This window comes from Micrasema longulum, unplaced genomic scaffold (assembly GCF_059751315.1).
Source record: "Micrasema longulum isolate JH-2025_06_02 unplaced genomic scaffold, ASM5975131v1 h1tg000186l, whole genome shotgun sequence".
NCBI classification, from domain to species: domain Eukaryota; kingdom Metazoa; phylum Arthropoda; class Insecta; order Trichoptera; family Brachycentridae; genus Micrasema; species Micrasema longulum.
Genome location: NW_028277391.1, coordinates 355,947 through 379,333, shown reverse-complemented (window position 1 = coordinate 379,333; position 23,387 = coordinate 355,947). Strand labels below are relative to the sequence as shown.

At 30.7% G+C, this 23,387-nt stretch overlaps 1 protein-coding gene across 2 annotated transcripts in view; it reads right to left on the bottom strand.

Moving 5' to 3' along the window:
- The window catches only part of LOC148283849 (lachesin-like), a 260,559-nt gene that overhangs the window by 76,875 nt on the left and 160,297 nt on the right, over positions 1-23,387 (bottom strand). For both annotated transcript variants that reach the window (XM_088243122.1, XM_088243123.1), the window contains exon 6: positions 17,166-17,294. In XM_088243122.1, the coding sequence (XP_088099248.1) occupies positions 17,166-17,294 (129 nt within the window). The remainder of the gene's footprint in view (positions 1-17,165; positions 17,295-23,387) is intronic.

The window sequence follows — 23,387 nt, the reverse complement described above, 5'->3', positions numbered from 1 at the left end:
CTACACACCTCTACATTTTTATTTGGAAAAGAATCACGATTTTTCTTAGAAATAATATTTTCGTAATGTTTACTTAAAAAGGTGGCATAATCTAGGCGGACATTGCAACTGTGTCATCGCGAGCCAGGGGTGACAACACCGCTTGATTCTTGAATGCTTGCCTTTGCTGTAGGAACACATCGACAGTACCGTTCAGTGAGATTTTGTTAACTGTTCTGATGATCCGATTTTGGTTTTGTAATTTCCCACATCAAATACAGCATCGGTAGGCAAGTTACGGTGAGGGACATTGGTTAATCTGAACAAGAATATCATGGGCATCTATACAGTTAAATATTAATTTGTGCAAGAATATTAAACCAGTCGAAATTCATCTGAATTCTAAACTGAAGATTTGAAAGTAATCTAGACGATCATAATAGTTAATTACGAAAGTATTTGATCCAATTCTAAATATTAACGATTTAAAAAAATTACGTTGCACCGACTGAATATTAATATCATATAAACCTAAAAATTATTCCTACAATTCAGAAAAACAACTTTTATCAACAAATCAATTCAATGTATAGGATACGAGTGCATTTGATGTCATGCCTTCGTTTCTCAAAGGTTTTTACTCTTGTTCCGACAAGATAAAGTTTTGTGAAATTTAATGGAATAACACACTTTATACTAATAAACTCGTTTAATATTAACAGTTTGACTTACATATTATGACAAGCGACCATAAAATATTTTTTATTCTACAGGATATAAGTTCTTTTTTAGTTTTTTTTACCAGCCTGAACATGTTTTGGCATGGAATCAATTGAATTTCAACGATTTTTTAAAAATATGTCGTCCCGAAACCACAAATTAAAAAACAGGGTTAAGGTCAAATGAATTTAGAGGCAACTGTAAAATAGTTATTTATTTATAAATCAACGGTTTGAAAAACCTTTTACAGTATAAAGTTTTAAAGAAACAATTACAGCAGTGAACAAATCATTATGTCATATATAATATGAAATAAAGTTAAATAATATTGTATTAAAACTAAATTACTTAGTGAAAGTAAAATATTGAAAAAAAAAAACAGCAAAAAAGTAAAAAAAAAACAACATATCTAAGATGATAAATAAAATATAATAATGAACGTGAGAAAACCTTATGTTCTAAGTATAAATATGATAAAGTAAAGTATATTTATAAATAATTTAAAATAAGCATAAAGTGGCTAGTATTTAACTAGGTAATAATGAAAAAGAAAAATAATGCTACAATAATACTTTGTAAATAATAAGTTCTTTGGAGCAATACAAAAACTTAAATAATCTTTTTTTTATTTTTTTATTAGTTGGTTGAAAGAAGTTGGAATTTGGAAATAAATCCACAAATGTATAATTTATATGTTTGTATAAAGAAATAAACAAAAATAGGTACCCAAGAAAACAAAGTAATTTTTTTTAATAAATTCATCACTTTTCTAAAATATAACGAGTAAGATAACATTTTAATGTATTAACAGAGTTTGTATTGAAAGTATCAAATATTTGTTATAACTTATTTCCATACCTATGTATCCTAGATACGGGTGTATGCATTTCAAAGTTGATACGAGATTTGTTACAACAAAATCTTTATGCTTTTATCATTGAAATATTAAAGCATATGACACAGCTGCGTCCTGTCGAAATGCAGCTTTACCATAAGAACAACATTATTCAGTTATGTTGTCAAGTGCTGCACCAATAGAGCTTTATTTTTTAGGCTTTTCATATGACTTCTATTGGTATCAAAAATTCAGTCTTCGTATATAAAAAATAGCCCCAAAAAATCGTCTTTAAGGGAAGTTTTACCGTTTGGTCAATATAAGTCCCTGTTATTTTATTTCCTTTTATTTTATTTCATTGGAAAGCTAACAGACATTTATAAATTTATAAGATACAATTATATTATAAATATATATAATAAAGTCTAATTAGAGGCTTCTACGTTATATTGTTGTTGTTAATGTTGTCACATAAAAAATATACATAACATAAAAAAACTAATCTTACACAACGTATAATATTACTAAAAATGTAAATGTAATACATATGTATTATTAAAAATAAACCTACTTTTGAATATTGGTCACTCTGTTGCACATTGTATTATATATATAACAACTTGAGTTGAGTTGAGTTGAGTTGACCATACAGTGTACATTTATTGTGTGCCTACATACAAAACTGCAAATAATCTGCTTAATATAGGCTGCGAATTCAAGGCACATCATCATAACTTTAATATTTTTGTAGGTTTATTTTTTTTAAGTAAGTTAAAGATATTTAATTAATATCAATACAATTTAATTGATGATGACTCATATTGCAAGTTCTATTTACAAATGAATTTTGAAAAGATTTTGTGAAACATTTAGAAATTTTAAACAGAGATTGGTTTCTGGTCTGCGTTACTTGGACTCTAAAATAAATAAGTGATAAAATCTTAGGGCAATCTATATTGTTATTAAAAGTTTTATCCAAAAAAATGGCTCCAGCCATTTTCCTCCGAGTTTGGAGAGTTTAGAGGCAAGTTTGTAGATTCATCTGGACCTGTATTCAGAGTCAATCGTCTAAAATTGGAATACGATATCCATTTTAATTTTATAAATTCAATTTGGATACAAATTCAAACAAATTTTGTGTCAAATCCCCGCACAAAAAAATAGGTTTCGTATAAAAACAGTTCCTCTTTTCGGTCTTCTGCAATCGATTTGGTATATTTCCTAGCCCAAAAAAGCCATTGTTTTATCATTCGGGCCATCATAAGTTGTTTTTTATATGGTTGTTGAGTTGTTCTTCTTCCAGATACAATAAACTTTCTCGTATTATTGAGTCATTGATCGTCGCTCTAGTGGTTGTACTGACTAGACTACAAAAAAACAGATACTTTTATTAGGCAAACGTGATAAAAAACATTAAATAATCATTTAGTAATTCAATAAAATTAATTAAGTCAAATAATATTTTACCAAGGCTTATGAATATAAAGCCCGGTAAAAAATTCTACTACCCGGGCGATACTAAGAAAATGTCCGCCTTGTTTTATTTAACAATCTGACAGACGGTTAAATAATCGAATTCAAAAATCATGTTATGTATGAATTCGCTACTCACCATGAAATGTGATCCTATCCAAGTTCCTTGTATTACTAGCAGTATTTTGACACTTAAAAACGACACAACAGAGCGTAATTGAATTTAAATTGGCAGTTGCGTAATAAGCAACGTCTACAGAGTGTCTAAAGGTCATAACGTTAAACGTCTCATTTGTGAATAATTTTGACGGCTTTAGTTTGATGTGGGTACGCGGTTTTAGATTTATTATAATTTTTTTTTTTTTTTTTTTTTTAAATTTATTTGGAAGTTCAACAAGAATACATACAATACATACAATACATACATTTTTTAAGTGAGCATAACTAACGTTCTTTACATATATTCTCAATTATAGAACTTCAACATCTTTCATAAATTATATAAAATAAGAGTGTAAATTCAATTTAAGTAATGGTAAAGATTAAGTTTAGTGAAAGGTAAAAATAAAGAAAGATTTTTTTTTTTTTTTAAAGAAAAGAAAAGAGAAATTAAAAACATATAAGATATAATAAAAAAGACAAAAATTAATTTACATACACAAAACTAAGGATTAGGCATTTGATCTAAGATACATAGTAATGTTTTTTTTATAACTATTTGCTCTATCATGATAAATGTCAATGTTAACTTTTTTTCCATTTTGTTATAGAGTCTTAACATACTTGCAAGAGGGTTAAAATGTGCCATATTGTTTGTAAAAATTGGAAGGTAAAATGTATTAGGTGATCTAAGGCGCCTACGGGGAACGTACAATGACACACTTTGAACACAAAACACTGAATCAACATTATTGTGAATTATATTATACAAGTACATCATATCTATAATTTGTCTCCTAGTTTCTAACTTTTCAATTTTAAAATACTCCAAGCGCTCTTCATAACATTGAAGTATTCTGCCCATGTTACACTTAAACGACAAAGAACGAAGAATTTTTTTCTGTACAGTTTCAATTATATTTTTATAAATCACATAATGAGGTGACCAAACAATACTTCCAAATTCCAACTTGCTACGTACAAGAGAATTATACAAACAAATTATTGATGCTGCATTTCTAAATGGCTTGGATATTCTGTGTATGAAGCCCAGCATTTGTAAAGATTTCTCTTTAACAATATTGAAATGATTGGAAAAAGTTAAACGTGAGTCAAATGTGATTCCAAGATCTCGGATTGTGCTTACTGAGTTGAGGTCAATATTATTAATGCTATAAGTAAAACAGTTTTGAGTTCTTTTTCTTGTAAACGTTATTTGATAGCATTTTTTAACATTAAGGTGCATATCATTCAGTTTACACCATTCACTTAAGGAATCAAGATCTTTTTGAAGCATTGCGTGATCATCTGTTGATTCAATTTTACGAAATATTTTCAAGTCATCAGCATAGAAAAGATAATTACACTCTAACAGGGAGCCAAGATCGTTTATAAAAATTAAAAATAATAATGGTCCAAGATTAGAGCCCTGCGGCACACCAGATGTTACAGTTAAAGGTGATGATTCAAATTTATTTATGCATACAATTTGGGTTCTGTTTTTCAAATAAGATATCATCCAATTTAGAAGATCGCCATGTATACCGATTGCTTCCAACTTTTGTATCAATATATGGTGGTTAACTTTATCAAAGGCCTTCTGGAAATCTGTATACACAGCATCCACCTGACATTTTTTATTAAATGATGAACAAATATAGTCACAATATTCCAGAAGGTTAGAATTAATAGATCTTTTAGGAAGAAAACCGTGTTGTTTGGGACAAATTAATGGCTTAACATATTCCAGAACAACTTTATAGATTAACGATTCAAAAACTTTGGCAAAACATGAAAGAATACAGATAGGTCTGTAATTCGTGACAGACGATTTATCCCCAGATTTATGGATGGGGGTCACATTAGCAATCTTTCACAGATCAGGAAAAATACATTCATTAAGAGATTTATTAAATATCATGTACAATGGTTTGCTTAATTCATTACTGCAGTTTTTTAAAAACATACTTGGTATCTGGTCAGGCCCTGCACCCTTATTAATATCCAAATTTTTTAGAGAAATTTTGATTACATCTTCGTTAATTTTTAAATCAGATAGGTTAAATTGGTAGTATCTATCATTTGATACTTTGGATGTATTTGATACATTCTGAACAATGTTTGATTTACTGAAAACAGAGGCAAAATAATTCGAGAACATTTCAGCTACAGCAATTCCATCACTTGCGCGTTCATTTTCATATATCATAACTTTTGGAATACAGTTAGTAGCACGCTGTGTTTTAGAAAATGACCAGAATACCTTCATATTGTCTACTAAGCCTTCCTCAACAGATTTAATATAAGTTCTATAGCATTTCTTTTGCAAAGCTTTGGATCTTTTTCTTAGGATGGAGAATGCCTCATAATCCAGTGGATTATTGTATTTTTTCGCCCTCGTCCGCATTTTATGTTTTTCTTTTAAAACCTTAATTAATGGTTTACTAAACCATTGTGGATAATTACAATTTGATTTACTATTTTTAAATGGGGCATGTCTATTTATTATTTCCCATAAAATGTTGTAGAAAATCAAGACCATATCATTTGTATTATGTTCTCCAAACTTCATCTTCCAGTCTTCAGATGATATGTCTTGACGGCAGAGTTCGTAATTACATTTTTTAAAGTTGTATTTGAAAGTTTCGCAATTTTCATTCAATAATTGAGTATTCTCAATTTCAAATGAAATTTCGATTGCTGGATGATGCTGATCAATTGCTACAAGACCGTCGACTGGAAAAACTTTTAAATTATTTTTATCAGAGAAAACTAGATCCAATATTCGACCATTATGATTGCATTGATAATTAAATTGATAAACGTTACAGATACATGCAAAGTCAACCAAAATTAATGATTTTGGGCTAGTATAATTTGTAGGACAGAGAAAATTATTATTACCTGAAGCATCTGATACCCATTTAATTTCAGGTATGTTAAAATCGCCCAGAATGATGCATTGTGAATTTGATTTACGTTGAAGACATCTGTACTGAAGCTTTTGAAAGCAGCTATTATAGTTAGAGATATTTAAATTTGGAGGAATATATGCTACACAAAGATAAATACTAAAGTTTGAAGTAATATTCGATTTGATTTCCACCCAAATGTCTTCATTTTCACTTTCAAATGTTTTATTTCTATTGGACACTAGTTTTTTCGAGACTGCTATCAAAACTCCTCCACCTTGCCTTGAAGTAGAACTTGATGTTTCGCGATCTCTTCTGAAGACAGCATATCGCCGGTCAAATATTTCTTCACTAAATATTGTTGAGTTAAGCCAAGTTTCCGTCAAGCAGATTATGTCATAGTTATTATTTAAAACCTCTTGATGAAAATTTTCGGTTTTGGTCTTCATGCCTTTTGTATTTTGATAATATATATTTAACGAAGTGAAAAGAATTTTATTTGTTCAATTTCATGTACATTTGTTGCATAAGAAATAAGAAGAGAAATCACCTATAAATTAACTAATAGTATTTAGACAATCTAAACTCTTAATTAAAATAGCTGGAGATGTATCATTCCGTCGAACAAAAATACGACCGTTTCGTGTCCACACATATTTGATTTTTTTCTCCTTTGCTTTAATCCTCGTAGCTGCGTGGAGGGTTTTGTTTGAAGGAGAAAGATGTTCACTAATATATATAGGAAATTTTGTTCCTCCACTTCCAACGTGCGAAGTATTTATTTTATCTCCTGGGTTTTCCCGGTTAAACTTCATAACACCACCAAGCAGGGCGTCCCTACATTTAGTGCTAGATAGCTTTACGATGACTGAACGAGGTCTATCACTACTTTTGTTTGATTTAGACACCCTAAAGCATGAAAGTATGTCAGAATCATTTAATTTCATTCTGACAGTCCTTCCCAGTTGAGTCACCAAATCAATAAGGTTTTCATTTTTATTTTCCGGAATACACTGCATTTCGATATTATGTTCTCTTGACTGTTGTTCCATCTGTGAGACACGAAAACTTAGCTCTTTGACTGTTGTCACTAGTTCATTATTAACGGTTTTCAGGGAGTTGTTTTCGCCTTCTAGATTTGTGACCTTAAGTAGTAAGTCATCATATTTTGATGACAGGAAAGAGATAGTTTCCAATATTTTATCGTTCTGATTGAGAATTTTTTCTAGTTTACAATCAATATCCATATTTTTTTTTCCAGAAGATGTTACGCTTTTCTCCTTAAAGGATTCTGTAAAAACTATTGGAGATTTACAGGTACTAGATCGTGGATCATCTATCTTACACTCGTCACATTTCCAGTTGGCTCGATATATTTTAGACATTTTTTTAAACATTTCTGTTGTCGTTCCTACGCATTTGGGATGTACAGTTAGATAACATCGTGCACATTTTAGAGCTTTAACGGGACTTACCGATTGAACACACTTGCTACAGTTCATTTCGTATTTAAAAAATAAAGAAACAACTTAAAAATTGTCTATGATACTTCAGATATAAATATGCACAATTGTGTAAAAGGTCTATGGTTTTGAGTCTGCTATTGGTTATGGTAAAATTTTTGTCTCTGGTTATATTCGACCAATGAGCGTTAGAATTATGTCTACCAATTGACAGTTCAAAGTTACAACAATACTAATGTCAGTCAAATCACTATATTTTAATCACTTTATATTATGTCCCAAGTTGATTTCAAGTCTTGCAAATAACACCACTATTCACTCACAATTTTCGCCAATCAGTAAGATTGTACATTAAATTATTAAGCAGAAAAGTCTAGCAGATAATTTGTGTTTACTTTAGCCACTTCAATTACAGTTCTACACAACTCAATTTATCTATGATAATTGATAATTGATAATTGAATTCTTTGTATATTTAATTTCAGAGAGTAATTTTCCCTTTTCTCCCACATTTCCCATTTTTTCTTGATTCAACGGACCCTGTTTTTCTTTTCTGTTTAATTATCTCGCTGACTGCTCCCTGACTCACAGACCATTCACTTACTATCTCGTTCTGAGTCATTGAAGTGTGATGACTTAAGGTTATATATATTTTTCTTTTTCTTCGGCGTTATATTAACGATAACAACCAACTCAAAAACACTGATTAATAAGCTAGTAACTTCAACATTAGTCTTTATTTGAGAGAATTTAAAAAAAAAAACAAACGACATTTATTATTTTTCTACATATAGACGCAACAAAAAATTACTTTGGAAAATATACATAGTACATTGTACTGAATATATTAAGGATAATAAATAAATATTTTTTCTAATGTATATATTGTATATTATTTTGTGCTATGTAAGTATGCTGATGGCGCAGTTCTGTTAGCAAGCGGCAACGAGGATTTGCAAAAAATAATCTCTAAAATGTATGATGAGGCCTGGAGAGCGAATTGGCGATAAACGAAAGTAAGTCAAAAGTGATGGTATTTGAAAGGGGAAGTGAGGTTACTAAAGCTAGGGTTTCCTAGGAAAGCGGTGCCCGTATTTTAACGGCCGTAGTGAACGGTGATGCGGTGGACAGCCGTCGTAACGATGACTAGGGTGTGGTTTCCTAGGAAAACGGTGTTATCAACACCATTTAACACCGTTTCCCTAGGAAACCACTCTCTAGTCGACGTTACGACGGCTGTCCACCGCATCACCGTTCACTACGGCTGTTAAGATACGGGCACCGCTGTCCTAGGAAACCCTAGCTTCTGCATAAAAAATGTTAACAACGAATTTTTCGAACAAGTAGAAGTATTTGTGTATCTGGGAAGCATGTTTTCAAGAGATAGAAGAGTAAAATAAGATGTTGAAAGGAGATTAAAAACGGGCAAAAAAATGAACGGCGCACTAAGTATAGTAATTGCCAATAAAAATATGTTCAACGGAGTTTTAGTTCCAACACTTATGTATGGTACTAAACTATGGAACTGGCAAGGATGAAAGCCGAGTCAACGTGGTTGAAATGAGATCTCTTCGACGAATGTGTGGGAAATCAATGTATGACAGGGTTACAAATGATGAAATCAGGCGAGAATGTAAATCTGAGTTAAGTTTAATTGATAGGATTATGAAGGTGTCTCTGAGATGGTTTGGTCATGTAGAACGAATGTACGACAAAAGAATGGTAAAATCAGTATAAATGGTGAAAATGAACGGTAACGTGAGACGAGGACGATAAAAAGACGTGGCATGATCAGATAAACCAAAATCTTAAGTCTTCTCACGTCAAAAGCAGACAGAACTTAGAAGTAGTAAAAGTATTTTTTGCTTTAAATGCCCAATAAAGATATTATTAAAATTTATTTTTGAAGAACTACCTTAGTAGTTATTCATAAAAAATATTTATGAATAAATATTTATTTCATATTATTTTATTATTGTTATTATTATCCACTTATAATCCGCAATATGAGCTCCCAATGAATCTATTAACAATAATTTATAATTTTTGCACTTAATGGTCGAATCGACAAAAGGCCTTTCCTGTACGTAAAAAATCTCAAAAAATACTATTATTCCCATAATTCGCTCAGTACTGTAAATAAAAATTATTTTAGTTAAAAACTATAGATAATTCAAATCGCCCGATACCGTTGAAAAAATGACATTTCATGTTTTTTGGCAGATGGTATTAATTTGCTTAGAGTTTTAAAATTGAAAAATGTGATGTTAGAAATTTAAATAAATGTCCTCAATTCAAAATGTCCCCAGTTCAGTATTGTTTTCATATCTCTATTCCGTGAAGTGCGGCAAGGAAAACTAACTGCCCGTGGCAGGTTTCATTCAAAATGGTCCAACGGATAAGAGAAGGCTTTTAATAAGTTACAAAATGGTCAACCCTTGCAATAATTCTATGGCCGATCGTATTTGAGAACGGTAACACGTGACAGTGATCACGCTACTGAATGATAGCCTGTCATGGGCATACCTGTCTCTTTGTGTATATATTCCGATTGTTTCATAACTTGCTTTTACCGAGGAAACTCTGTAAATTGAATTCAGTAATACAATATTAGCCCAGTTTTTCACCGCTATAAAATTGATTTACATTGTCCTCAAGTATCTAAAGCGTACATTCACATTTTTTTTATTCTAATAATTATCCATTATTATTTAAAGCATTTACATACTTTTCTGACAAACATTTCAATAAATGTTATTTAACAATTATTGACTCATCTTTTTCTACCATTTTTGAGACGTACCCGTCTTCTCGTCAGGACACTAATTTTACAAACATGCACCATAGACTTTTGAGTAATTGCAAAATAAAATGAAATCAACGTGCTGATAGGATACACGCTACTAGTACATAACACTTACGTGCGCTGTTTATACGTTTTTTTATGTTTGATCTTGTGGATGCAATAGTGTACTGTCATTAAACTGGTTTCATATTTTTTTGTTTCTACTATGATTAAGGTGAAAAGTGAAAGTTACAAGTAGTTTTGCGAAAATTTCGAAAAAAAAATGTTTAAAATTGCAAGTTCAAATTATATTGATATTTATAGAATCACTTTGTAAGGCGCCCTTGAGGTATGACATTACTGAAATGGCCCCATAGTGGTTTTCCATAATAATAATAACAACAATAACTTATAATGTGATCTATGGAAGGTTGGTTGACGGTATGATGGCTGGTTTAAGCCATTACCATTATGCTTGTATTTGAACTCCCATATTTCTTTTAGTCTGATTTTTAGTTTGTTAAAGAACAGACGTATTTCTTGGTATAAGTGAGGTGGTGTAGGTTTTAGAAATGTATCTATCGTGCATATAAAAATATGACTGGTCTAAAGATGTTAGAGGCGAATGAGCTAATTGTTCAAATAGATAAGTGTAAGTTTACCGTGTACTTTATATTATTGTTGTTAGAACTCAAACTTTATTGCTCAAATGTTCGCCCTCTTCTAGAATATGCCTCCGTGGTCTGGTCTCCATTCTATGTCAATTGCATAAATCACATTGAATCAGTCCAACATCGCTTGCTTCGAAAAATAGCGTGGATGCTTGGGCTAGAGAGAGATAATTATTCTTATGCTGAAATAGAGTCAATGTTGAATATTTCTAGTCAACAAAAACGTAGAAATAATATTGACTCCATATTTATGTTCGGCATACTAAATGGTATAATCGATGTTCCATCATTACTGGGACAAGTAAAATTCAATATTTCGACTCAAAGATTGAGAAACAATGAAGTACTGTTCATAGATCAGCATAGAACAAACCATGGCCTTAATTCTCCAATGACCCGTCTTTGTCGAATTGTTGACTCAAGACAGGATCTGGACTTTTTTGGTTTAAGTTTACAACGATTTAAACGAGCACTAAATAGTCCAGATCTTGTCTCGATGTCCCTTATGTTTGTCAATGCTTCTTTTCTTTTGTTTTAATGTTTAAACTATTCTTTTATTGTAATATTTAAACCTTATAAATTGTATACATGGACAATGTCCGTTAATATATAAATAAATAAATAAGTTACCTATTTGATAGTTTTATGGGTTCTTATATTCCTCATATTTTTTTATTTATTGAAAAAGAATAACGAATGGTTTGCACAAACATAATAAATAATAACGTTTCTAACTCTCTAATGTAGTGAAAACTCGTGTTTAGAGAAGGAGTTCGTTTTACATTTATTTTTACTATCGAAAACAGATTCCTTAAAATTAGGCATTATATTCTAAATTCTTAAAATCCCTTGCGGACAAAGAGATTTTGAGTATTATTAAATTAAAATCTATAATCCACTTCCACAATCTTTTAAAATAATCAGTAACGAAAAAATGTTCAAAAAGGCTATAAAATAAATAATAGTGGAGCTAGGTAGAAGTAAAATGGATTGTCTCATTTGCCCAAACCAATATTGAATTAACGGTTCCACGAGTGTATAGCTTATGTTATGTTTTTGTTCTTTTATTGTGCGTTTTGAAATATAAATAATATAGATGAACATAAATTAATTATAAACATAAATACGCAGTGTTTAAAACTGTCTAAACATTTTGTTAATTATCTCGGTTTATTAAGTTAGTCTTCTTTGTTTATTCTCAATGTATTTTTTTTTTTAATATTGTTAAGTGTCCTTGGCATGGGTAAACCCCAGTTACGTCACATTATTTTTATTATCAATTATAGTTTATAATGGAAAAAAATATGAATATTAAAATTTTAAAAAAAACACAATTTTCTACTGAATGGAGTTCAGGGTGGTTCTCATGTTTTTTTTTAAAATTTAGATTAAAAGTTTTTTTATATTTGCAATTGAATTAATGAGTTCTGAAAGATTGATAAAAAAAAATTCCAACAAATAAATAATAATTTAAAACTGCAATTGTATAATGTAAAGTTAAATTACAGGTAAACCTCGTTTTGCGCCGGGGTTTCGCTCCGAGGAAATGCATAAAATAAACACAAATAAAATGGAAGATGAAAAATTAGCTTCGGTGCCAAAATTATTTAAAAAATCTAACATGTTCATTTGATACATTTTCTACAGTAAATTATAAACGCATTTAATAAATACAGTTTAAATTTGTTTACAAAATAAATAATATTCTCTTGATGAAATTATTTTTTTTTTTATAATAAATACTAACTCATCAGATAGTCGGTACTAAATTGATTTTCTTACTTTTTTGAAAAAAGTATCAAATATTATTTGCTTTGTTTTTTTTCTTGCAGAACCAAAACATAACGTCAAACGGTAGCTGTGATGCTTCTCTTAACATTTACGCTTCGATTGAAATCCTCATGTATCTCACAGAGCTCATCTGTTAACCTTTCTATAGAATAATGGATACGAGTTAGATCGGCCGTTTTTAAGAAATTCCCATCATTTTCTTTCTCATCGTTCTCTTCTTCTTTTTCGGAATTTTCTGATTGTGGGCAACCTAATACCTCCATTATCTCTTCTAATTCTTGATTTAAGAGTGGTTGGTCATGCAAGTCTAACAGTTCGGCCACATCTTCGGTTGTTACGTCTTTGAATCCACATTCGCGTGTAAGCCTGATAATATTTTCGTTTATGTTAATGTTATCTACCTCTTCTACACTTACACCTTGTATAAATCATGGCCAAACTTCGTTTAAACAATTGGTTGTCATTTCTTCCCAAGCAGACTTTAGATTTTTGATTCCTTTTAAAATATCGCATGACCGCCAATAATCTTTAACGGTCTGATTAATCATTAAATTATTCATGCAATCATTGCTTTTAATGTTATGCTCGCGTACACGGTAATAAAATAAAAACAACGTGTAAAAGTGTGTCTGATATTAGAATTGCGGCGCCTACTCTCGTATAGTGTCGGCCGGGGAATCCCAGGCCGGGACCAACTGGCGTAATTGTAAATCGGCGTAAAATGAACAGGCGCAAAACGGCGTTTACCTGTATTTGGAAACCTAGGGTTTTGCAAACTTTGTAAATAAGTGGATTTTTATTTAATTAGAAAAATTTGTTTATAAGATGTTTATTTTAAAATTTCATTAATTGCGGGTATGTCTAGTTCTTTTAAAATTTAATTTAAAAGGAAAGTTCTAGGCTTTTTAAAAATAGTTTTAACGACGCTATTTTGGACAGTTCAAAGTTTATGCGTTTGATGGTATTTCGTGTTTTTTATACTCCTCATATTAAAAGTTGAAATGTCCAAAAAAGCGATTTTTTAAATATTTAAATTTATATGGACTGCAAAAAGGACGAATATTGAAAAACACATTCGCATTTATAATATTATGTATTTCCAGGCGTTTAAAGAATACAGTAAAAGAAATGGAACCAGAATCCTGAACGAGTTTTGGCTCGATGGCTATTCTTCGATAAATATCCTGAAAAGGAAAATTGGATGTAGCTAAGTCCAACTAGTAGTGAAGTGGAAATTGAATTCTTCACTGACTGGGATTAAATTGATTGGACATGATCAATTTACCGAAATGATTGTAAAACTTTTTAAAAGCCTTAAAATTATTTTTGGAAGCCACCAGATCTGTATATCTGACAGGACTATAACAAGGCCACGGATAGTAGCGAGAAACTCCATTCGGTAATCATAGAGAGGGGGAAAGAGACAAGACCACAGGATGTGTTCAGAAGACTGATTTGAATATCCGCAGCAGCACGAAGGGGAATCAAAAATATTGAAAACATTTATTTTTTTTCCTTTCCCAGTCCAATGAAGTACATATTATATACTTCTTGATTACTTTCTTTCAACACAAAGATGCTAAAGCTACCATATGACAGAGAGCTCCTTCGGGCAGATTTTCTCGTTCTGCAACGAGAAAATTTCAAGTGTATATGGGCACCGCCATGAAGACTTATGTCCTCAGATGCGGTGAGGGGTATGTGGTACAAAAGCTAATAGTTTAGTGGCTGTTGCGTTCGCCTACCTGTCATTCCTGATTTAATTCCTGGAAAGTAGTTTTTTTTTGTTTAAGTTATTTTATACTACAATACTTAATTTTTCCTGTATTACCATTTGAATGGTTAGTTTGATCAGCTTACCGTTATATTGAGTGACCTTCGAGTTCTTTTAGCACAGTCTTGTCGGATAATAAAGATAACGGTAAGCGGCCTCCACGGTACGACGGTTTGTTAGACGATTATGCACAGAAGATTCCGGGTTCGATTCCCGGTACGAACTCAAAAATTTAATGTGTTTTTTTCTCATGTCTGGATGTTCAGCGCTAGAATTCACCACTGATTTGGTTTCCTGGCCTGATTTGGGGCAAAAAAAAAAAAAACAATACCTCTGCATGTTTTTTAACCGAAATATCCGATATAGTCCTTCGCAGACAAAATAATACGGAAAGATTTCTTAGCTTACTGAATTCCCAGAAAAAATCATAGACAATATTTTTTATTACTTTCTTATGTTTTTTTTATTTATTTAATTAAGCTTATAGCCCGAAAAAAGCAAAATGGGTAAAAAAAAAATTTAAATACACAAAAAAATATTTAAAAATTCGATTCAATTAAATTTAGTTAAGTCAAATCATAATTTGGTGAAGGTCTGTAACAAGTCTCATTTTAAAATATTACATTTTGTTTTCGTAGTCTAATGTCAAGCGCGTTTCCCTACTTTGTAAGAGGTATTTCATTTAATTCCCGACATGGTTGTCAATAAATGGTGTTTTTAAGGATATTTGAGCATTTAAATATTTCATAGCCCTTGTAAGACTGATCTCGAACCATGTTCCAAAAATGATAAAGATACCCGGCAATTGGTCTACCAATGCAGGGACATATTCGCCATTAGGTGCGGAAAGGGAGCTATAACGACATTTTATACAATAAAAGTTCATGTAAAAATCAACATTTTCGACTGTCATCGAAGACTAACTTTAACAAATAGATACACACACGCTGTTTCATCTCTTGATGTACAAATGTAAAACACCAGGCTAAAAATTTATAAACATCGGAGCAAAAGATTGTATGAAACCAAACAATATTTAATTTATTGTCAATACAAACTCTGTTTATTTGCTAACCCACTGTTTGCCCTGGCCTCCGATTAAAATCATGTGGTTTTTGTCTATTTACATAAACTCACTAAAGCGTTTTCATTTAGTGGAAATGCCAATTAATAAAATAATTTTTACGATACAGCATTTTATATTTATTTAGTTGATATTAATTCCTCTTGAAATATTTTGAATTTGAACCCTTTCAGACTCAGGTTCGATCATTCAAAATCAAAATTTGTCAATTAAAATACACGATTTAAATTGTAATATAGATATCTGTAATAAGTGTTACAAAATTAGCTCAGGTGAAAGTTATAAATATCTGGGTATCCACATAGATTATAGGCTAAAATGGGAAACACATATAGCTAAATTAACAGACAAAATCAGATATTTATCTTACGTTTTCCAAAGATTAAAAAATATTTTAACTTATGAAAAATTAAAAATGCTGTATTACGCTCTAATTCAGTCTTCTATTACATACGGCATAATTGGATGGGGTGGAGTTTTGGACGCACATAGTCACCCTGTAGAAATCGCACAGAAGAGTATAGTTAAGATAATGTACAAAAAGCATAGACTATTTCCTAGTAACGAATTGTACATAGAGAGCGGACTCCTAAATTTAAAAAAGTTATATTTATTACAATGCTTAAAATATGTACACAAAAATAGGGAATTGTTTGGCAATAATTTAAATAGGACTAGTAGCAGATCAGAAAGTGTACTGTCGGTTCCAGGATGCAGAACTAAGTTTGCACAGAGACACTCTTTCCATGTTGGTCCAAGACCTTTTAATCTCCTACCTAAGGAAATACAAAATATAGAATCCCTTCCAAAGTTTAAAGCGGCTTTGAGGACTTGGATCAGCATGGAAAATACAGATATACTACACCTATTGTGAAAGAGTCGTACAACAGCATATTCTAAACTTTGATGTCTTAATTACATTGTTTATGTCATTTTCCTGTTATTTCTGTATGATTTTTAATGGCATTGTCATATTTGTGTTTGTATACCAAAAAATTCACCAAAAACAATAAAAAAGGAATGGCCCACGCTCAGACGTTTAAGTCTTTGTGGGCATTTTTTCCAAATTTAAGGCTATGTTTATTTTTAGAATATGTATTTTTTCTCTTTTTCTCTTCTAATGTTTAATAAATATAATGTATAAAATATGTAATTTAATACATGCATAATATGTAACAGTATGGAAAAATAAACAAAAAAAAAAAAAAACCTGCATTTATTAATATTAATAATAATGAAGATTAAGTCAACAAATTCGAATTAAAATCAAGTTTTTTTGAAAAAATAAGAAAAAAACTTGTTTTGTAAAATTTTTGGATTTTCCAAATCTAGCAAAAAAAAATTCAAGTAAAAGTGATAAGGTACCTAACCCATTCTTCTTTGATCTTTTCTCTTTAACCTACTAAACTTCTTTTATGATCCCACTTCCTACGCATTTTTTTTACGGCATAATTTAATTTTTTTAATTAGGTTAAATACTAAAATATAAATTAAAATATATATCATTATTTGCACTCACACTCGACATCTATTATGATTCTCTTGGAAACGGATGGCGGCACTCCATTGGTGGCAATACAGAGATATGCTCCCATCTCGGTTCTGCTTATTCTTGTCAGGTTCATCTGTTCTCCCTCGTGGACGGTAACTGAAAAAAAATATTTTTGAAATATATTACGCAAGAAAGACGAATACGATGTCTAGACATTAAGAGCAGTGGTCCCCAACCCCCGGGCTGCGGCCCAAAATCGGGCTGTGGAACAAATGGTACTGGGTCGCGCAAGAGCCTGCTTAAAAATCAAAATTACTTTTGAAATTTCGAACATACCTACAATATTGGTCATAGTGCTGTTATGACTAAAAATTATATCTAAGGTCATTCCCTGTACGAGAAAAACAAAACAAAGTGTGTTTCTAAAAAGCATTTTATTCATTCGTAAGTATAAATATTTATTTACTCTTTACCCCGGTTTTGGTAGAGGTAGGTCCAATTATATACTCTTTTGTCTGTGGTCGTATCTATCTCGAGAAACATATTATTTTAATGAAGCAAACTTTAGGTTCTCATTGATTTAGCATTAAGTTAAAATATTAAATCTGGTTTTATTCATTTTTAAGGGGTAATTTTATTTTATTTTTAAGGCATGTTTAAACGCGATTCAATTAAAAATATTAAATCAAAACACATGCAACTTCAGGTTAAAAACTTTTTAAGAAAATAGATAAATATTTTTCAAGTTAATATAGCTGTCTGATATCGGAATAACATTAAAATCCCGATATTAAACCCTAAGCATTCCCAATTTTTTTTTATCATTTTTGGAAAAAATACTTTTAACCTTCAGTTGAACCTTAAAAATATAAATATTGAAAATACCCATAAATCCAAAAGAAAAATAAAAAATAATCTAAAACTTCATAATCATTAATTGTTGTTAAATCTTTTTTCGTGATTTTTCCCACAAACCTTGTGTTTTCTCTACTGTTATTTGTAACCATAACTTATGTACCACAGTTGTAAAATTTATTATTTTTTTATTTTTTTATTAATTAAATGTGTCACTCCCCCCCCCCTCCCCCAGTGGGCCGCGGTAAAATTATGAAACGTTGACCGGTCCGCGGCGACAAAAAGGTTGGGGACCGCTGATTTAGAGGATTTACGGCATGTCATTGGCTTGTTTAAATTATCACTTCACACACTGTATAATATTATATTATTTCGACGAATTTATCATATCAACTCAAACTCATCCCCTCTCTCTCCCCTCTTTTGTCCATTCCAATGCAGTCCATATTAAGTATTTCTGTATAAGATACCTCTTTTCTACACAAAGGTGCCAAGACTACTAAATTACAGACAGAGAGCTCCTTCAGACATCGTTTTGTTTTAAGCACCGTCAAGGAGACTTAAGTCCTCACAAAGAAAATTTCACCTTTGAGAGAACGCTTTGGTTCAGTGGTATATTCATTTACAAGTTTTTTCGTGAAAATGTCACAATTTGTTTTTAAAGCAAAATTATTATTGGCTCCACTGACGCTAAATTTGTGAAAAAAATGGTCTGCAGTTAGCCAATTTTTTGGATATTTTTTAAAGACTGATTTTATATTCATTCAAAATTACACTAGTTTAAATATTTATGAACTTTTTAAGGCTTTTTAGGCTATGCCCGTGTCAAACCACAATAAATAACAATAAAAATACACTGTAAAATTAATTAAATCAAATTATAATGACATAGAATAACACTCTAAGAAAAAAAAGATAAATGTAATAAATAATCCAATTCCAAAGAATACAATGCAAAAAAGATAATCAGATATAGTTTTTAAAATATAAATTATACAAATTAAGAATCACACCTAATCAAATATACAAAATAGTGGTATCATTAAAATCGACAAAATAATAGTATAATAAAGTAGTTTATAAAAAAAAAACAAAATGAGAGTATCATTTAAATCAACAAAAAAAGAATTTATACATAAAAGCATAATTGAAATGATAATTGAGATATGTTTTCTAGAAACTCACTCAATACTATAATAGTAAGAAATATAAGAAATAGGAGCAATAAATCATTTGTCCAATAATAGTACGTACTAAATTAAATAATACAAAAATACATAATGAAAATCGTTTTCGTTAACACAAAGATTTGAGCAGCTTTCTTTTATATTTCGTTTCAAAAGCATCTCTTGCATTGGCTCCAATAATATTATTGTACAGATTGCAAATTCTATGTATGCATAATTTTTTGCTACATTGGTATTTACGTCAGCACAGTTAAACAGTTTGGTATGACCACTGAATAGATAGGTATTTAATATATCTGTGGGTGTGACGGGTACGTTTAAAGGGTACACGAAAATTAATTATACTAGAGTAAATGAGAGCAATAAGCAATGTCATTTAAAAGCTTGAATAGAAACATTAAGTCAGCTATCTGACGTCTTTTATCCAAGGAGTCTATCTTAAAATGAATTATCACTTCATTGTTATTATTGATTGACAATAACCAAAATTGTTTCTGTTCGATAGACATTTTAATAATTTATTTTGGAGTTTTTCAATTTCATATTTGTGACTCTTATAGTATCGGAACCAAATTAAAGTCGCATGTTCAACCCAACTTCTAACAAATGCGTGATCCAAAATTATTATGGTATTTATATCTCTAAATAGTTAAGTGGCTCAAGTAACAAAACCCAAAATTTTGAAAGCATCACCTGTAATATACAAGATGTTGAGATAGGAATTTAAATAAATGGTACAGTAATGAATAATATAAGAAAAGCAGATGATACTGCCATGAACGCTGATATTGCTGATCATCTACAGCATCTTCTCGACAAGGTAAACAATGCAGGCAAGGAAATCGGACTCAATCTAAATGCTTTAAAAAACCAAAACAATGGTGGCAAACAAACGAAGGGACATTTACATCTATCTCACTATAGATGGTAGTGGGATGGAAGAGGTAACCCGTTTGAAATATTTAGGGTGCTGGCTAAATGATGAGTGGAATCCGGATTCTGAAATAAAGACCAGAATTAAAATTGCGAGATCAACATTTTATAAAATGCAGAAACTCTTGTGCAGCCGAGATCTAAGACTAAGTACAAAATGGAGAGCAATAAAAGCTTATGTATTGCCAGTATTGCTGTGTAAGGTGAAAGGTTGGACTTTTAAAGTTTTAACTGTAAATAAAATTAAGGCCTTTGAATTTTGGTTGTGTGGAAGAATGCTTCGAATCTCATAGATTGATCGTGTCTCCAATGAAGCGGTCTTAAGTATTATGAACAAAAAGAGGAAGTTCCTGACCACTGTCAAAAGAAGAAAAACCTCATACTTTAGTCATATATTCCGCAATGAAAAGTTTGCCCTTCTCCAACCTTTTATGGAAGGAAAGATAGAGGGCAGGTGGGGTATGGGATGGAAAAGAGCATTATGGCTCAGAAATCTCAGACAGTGGTTTGGTATGCCGGATGCAGCGGCGCTGATTAGACTTCCCCAAGATTGTGATGAATTCAGAATGATGGTCGCCAACCGTCGGCGTCGGTAGAGACGGTAAAAGAAGAAAAAAAAGAAGTCCATTCAGGATGTAGGATGATCATTGGATGTACAATTCTTTACAAATTCTCGACGCTGAGAATTTTCTAACTTTTCCTATTTTTCCAAATGCTAGAAAGTAAATTTAGAATTATAATTTGAATAATTTATATATTTTTTATCATTTAGCCTACACATGATTTTGATTTAAATTCAATTTTGTTAAGATAATATTTAAATATTTTTTGCATTAAAATTATCGTTTTAATAGCATTAAGTATTTTTTTATAAATAAAACAAAATTAAATGTTAAAATTTATCAAATGAGGTAGTACATGTTTATGACAATGAAAAAATTGTGTTGTGCAATTCACTAGTATGCTTTGACGTAAATTCCTCTTTTGTTTGATGATCATTTAATGGTTTTCATTTAATCAAGTCAGGTATTTTAGTTAATATAGAATTTTGCAAATTAAAATGCATTGCATTTCAAAGTTTTTACTACTAAATAAAATACTTTACAATTAAATTTAATAAAAAAATCTATTAATAATGAATATACAATTAATTCTATGAATACTCTTTTAAAAATAAAACTATGTAAAAAATAACAATCAAACAATTTTTTTATCTTGTCAACCGTAATGATAATAATACTAACTAGCTGGCAACATGTAACATGCTAAGATATTCGGCCCTTCGGTTTTCGCTTTATCGGCCCTGCGGGTTTCAGTTAATCTGCCATTCGGGTTTATTAATTAGGATCTCGAGCACTAAAATTAACAGACAAACAATAAAGTTATGCTGCATCTGATGTTTTGTATCTCCGCAGGACAAAAAAAAGCTAGACTTAACGCTCCACAATAAATTGATTCCTATTTTCTAATAGTGAGTTATTTATGCCCCCCAAAATTAAAGTATTTGAACAAAACTGAAGTCATAAGAACATAAATTTTTCTTTTTAAAAATATAACCAAAAGAATAATCAGTCATTCAAAATTTCGCTACCAAAACCACATAAAATTGCCATACACAATATATTACATATCCCGGTGGCCACCCAAGTGTAGTAGTTAAGACGCATGACTTATGCACGGTAGGTTTTTGGTTTAATTCCCGGTGAGGACACAAACATTAGAAGTGATTTTTCTCAAACCTCAATGTACTGTGCTGTAGCTGCAAGTGCAAAGAAAATCTATCGATCTATTGAATTTCATCAAAATTCTACGGATAATTAAACGTTTTTTCATTGAATTTTGCTATTTTTTATTCGTCCTCAAAATAGGCAACCCACTTATAAATGAATAAACCAAATACTCACTTTTTTATGTTTGCTCAGAAAGCTACTTTTTATGCCCTTTGTTTATTTTTTTATATTTCACCACAACAGGTCAGGAGGCCCAACTACAATGGTGAAGTACAGCACAGAATACCCGGGCTTGAGAAAAATCACATTTCGAATTTTTGTTTTCTAACAAAAAATCAAACCCGTAACCTTCCGTGCGTGAGTCAAACGTCTTAACCACTACACCACGAAATCTACCTATTATGTTATGACTTTATATATTATTATGAATACTACTTATCCTTCGGTCGTACCCAATACATCACATGTGTTGGTTTGTTGAACATTATTTTCAAAGTTGATGAATTAAAGTCATGTCATTGCTTTTATAATTTCAGTTTCTTTTTTATTAAATGAAATGACAGCAGATCACTTTTAATAATGAAACGTTTTTAACGTAAGTATTTATCGTGATCTCACTCATTTAGAACAAATATTAAAAACAAACCTTGACTAACAGAAATTAAACTTTAATTATATTATCTTAAAATATTTGAGGTTTACTTCGAACCAGTCCGGTGATGAAAGAGAGAGATAGCTCTCTACAAAACAATTAAGAACGCATGTGTATTCTCTTTACAAAACGACGTATGTCTTCTACTATCACTAGCATGTTAACATTGTACCGAACAACGAAAGAACATAGGGTGAATTCATTAATAATTATTGTTTAAATTATTTCATTTATCAATAGGCAAGGAAAAATACAAAACAGTACACCATGAGGCCGACTAATCTTCACTCAATTTCTTTTAGCGAAATTTTCACCCGCAAGTAGAAACTAAATAGATGAAACCAAAAAAAAATAAAAATATGTGTCCACCCACCTTAATTTTACCGGAACGAGTAAATTGGCGGGATACGTGTGAAACGGGCCCTTACATGACATATGCAACCAGTCATTTTTAGAAAAATAATAAAATATAGGATAATGATAATAAACGGAGAAGAATTTTTTACGTATTTACTATATCCACAATCAAGTCCAATAAAAAAAATATATTTCAAACCTGATTTTAAAACAAATAACAATATTGGTATATTATGGCCTGTTAATAAACATAAAAATAATTAATTAAATAATACAGATGTTTACCAATTAAATTGCGATTCTTGTTCTTCAATTAACGTTGGAAGAACATCAAGAAATTTTAATATTAAGAACATATGAGGTGTCTTCACAATTACAATTTCTCCAAATTTGCAAATCACCTAATCAATTTTAATCATGACTTCAATAAAGATACGGGATTTAAAAATTTCAATACACATATAAAGGGTAATAAGTAAATAATACGGAAATATTTCACATTAGGAAAGCTTCAAAGAATAATGTTCCTTTGATC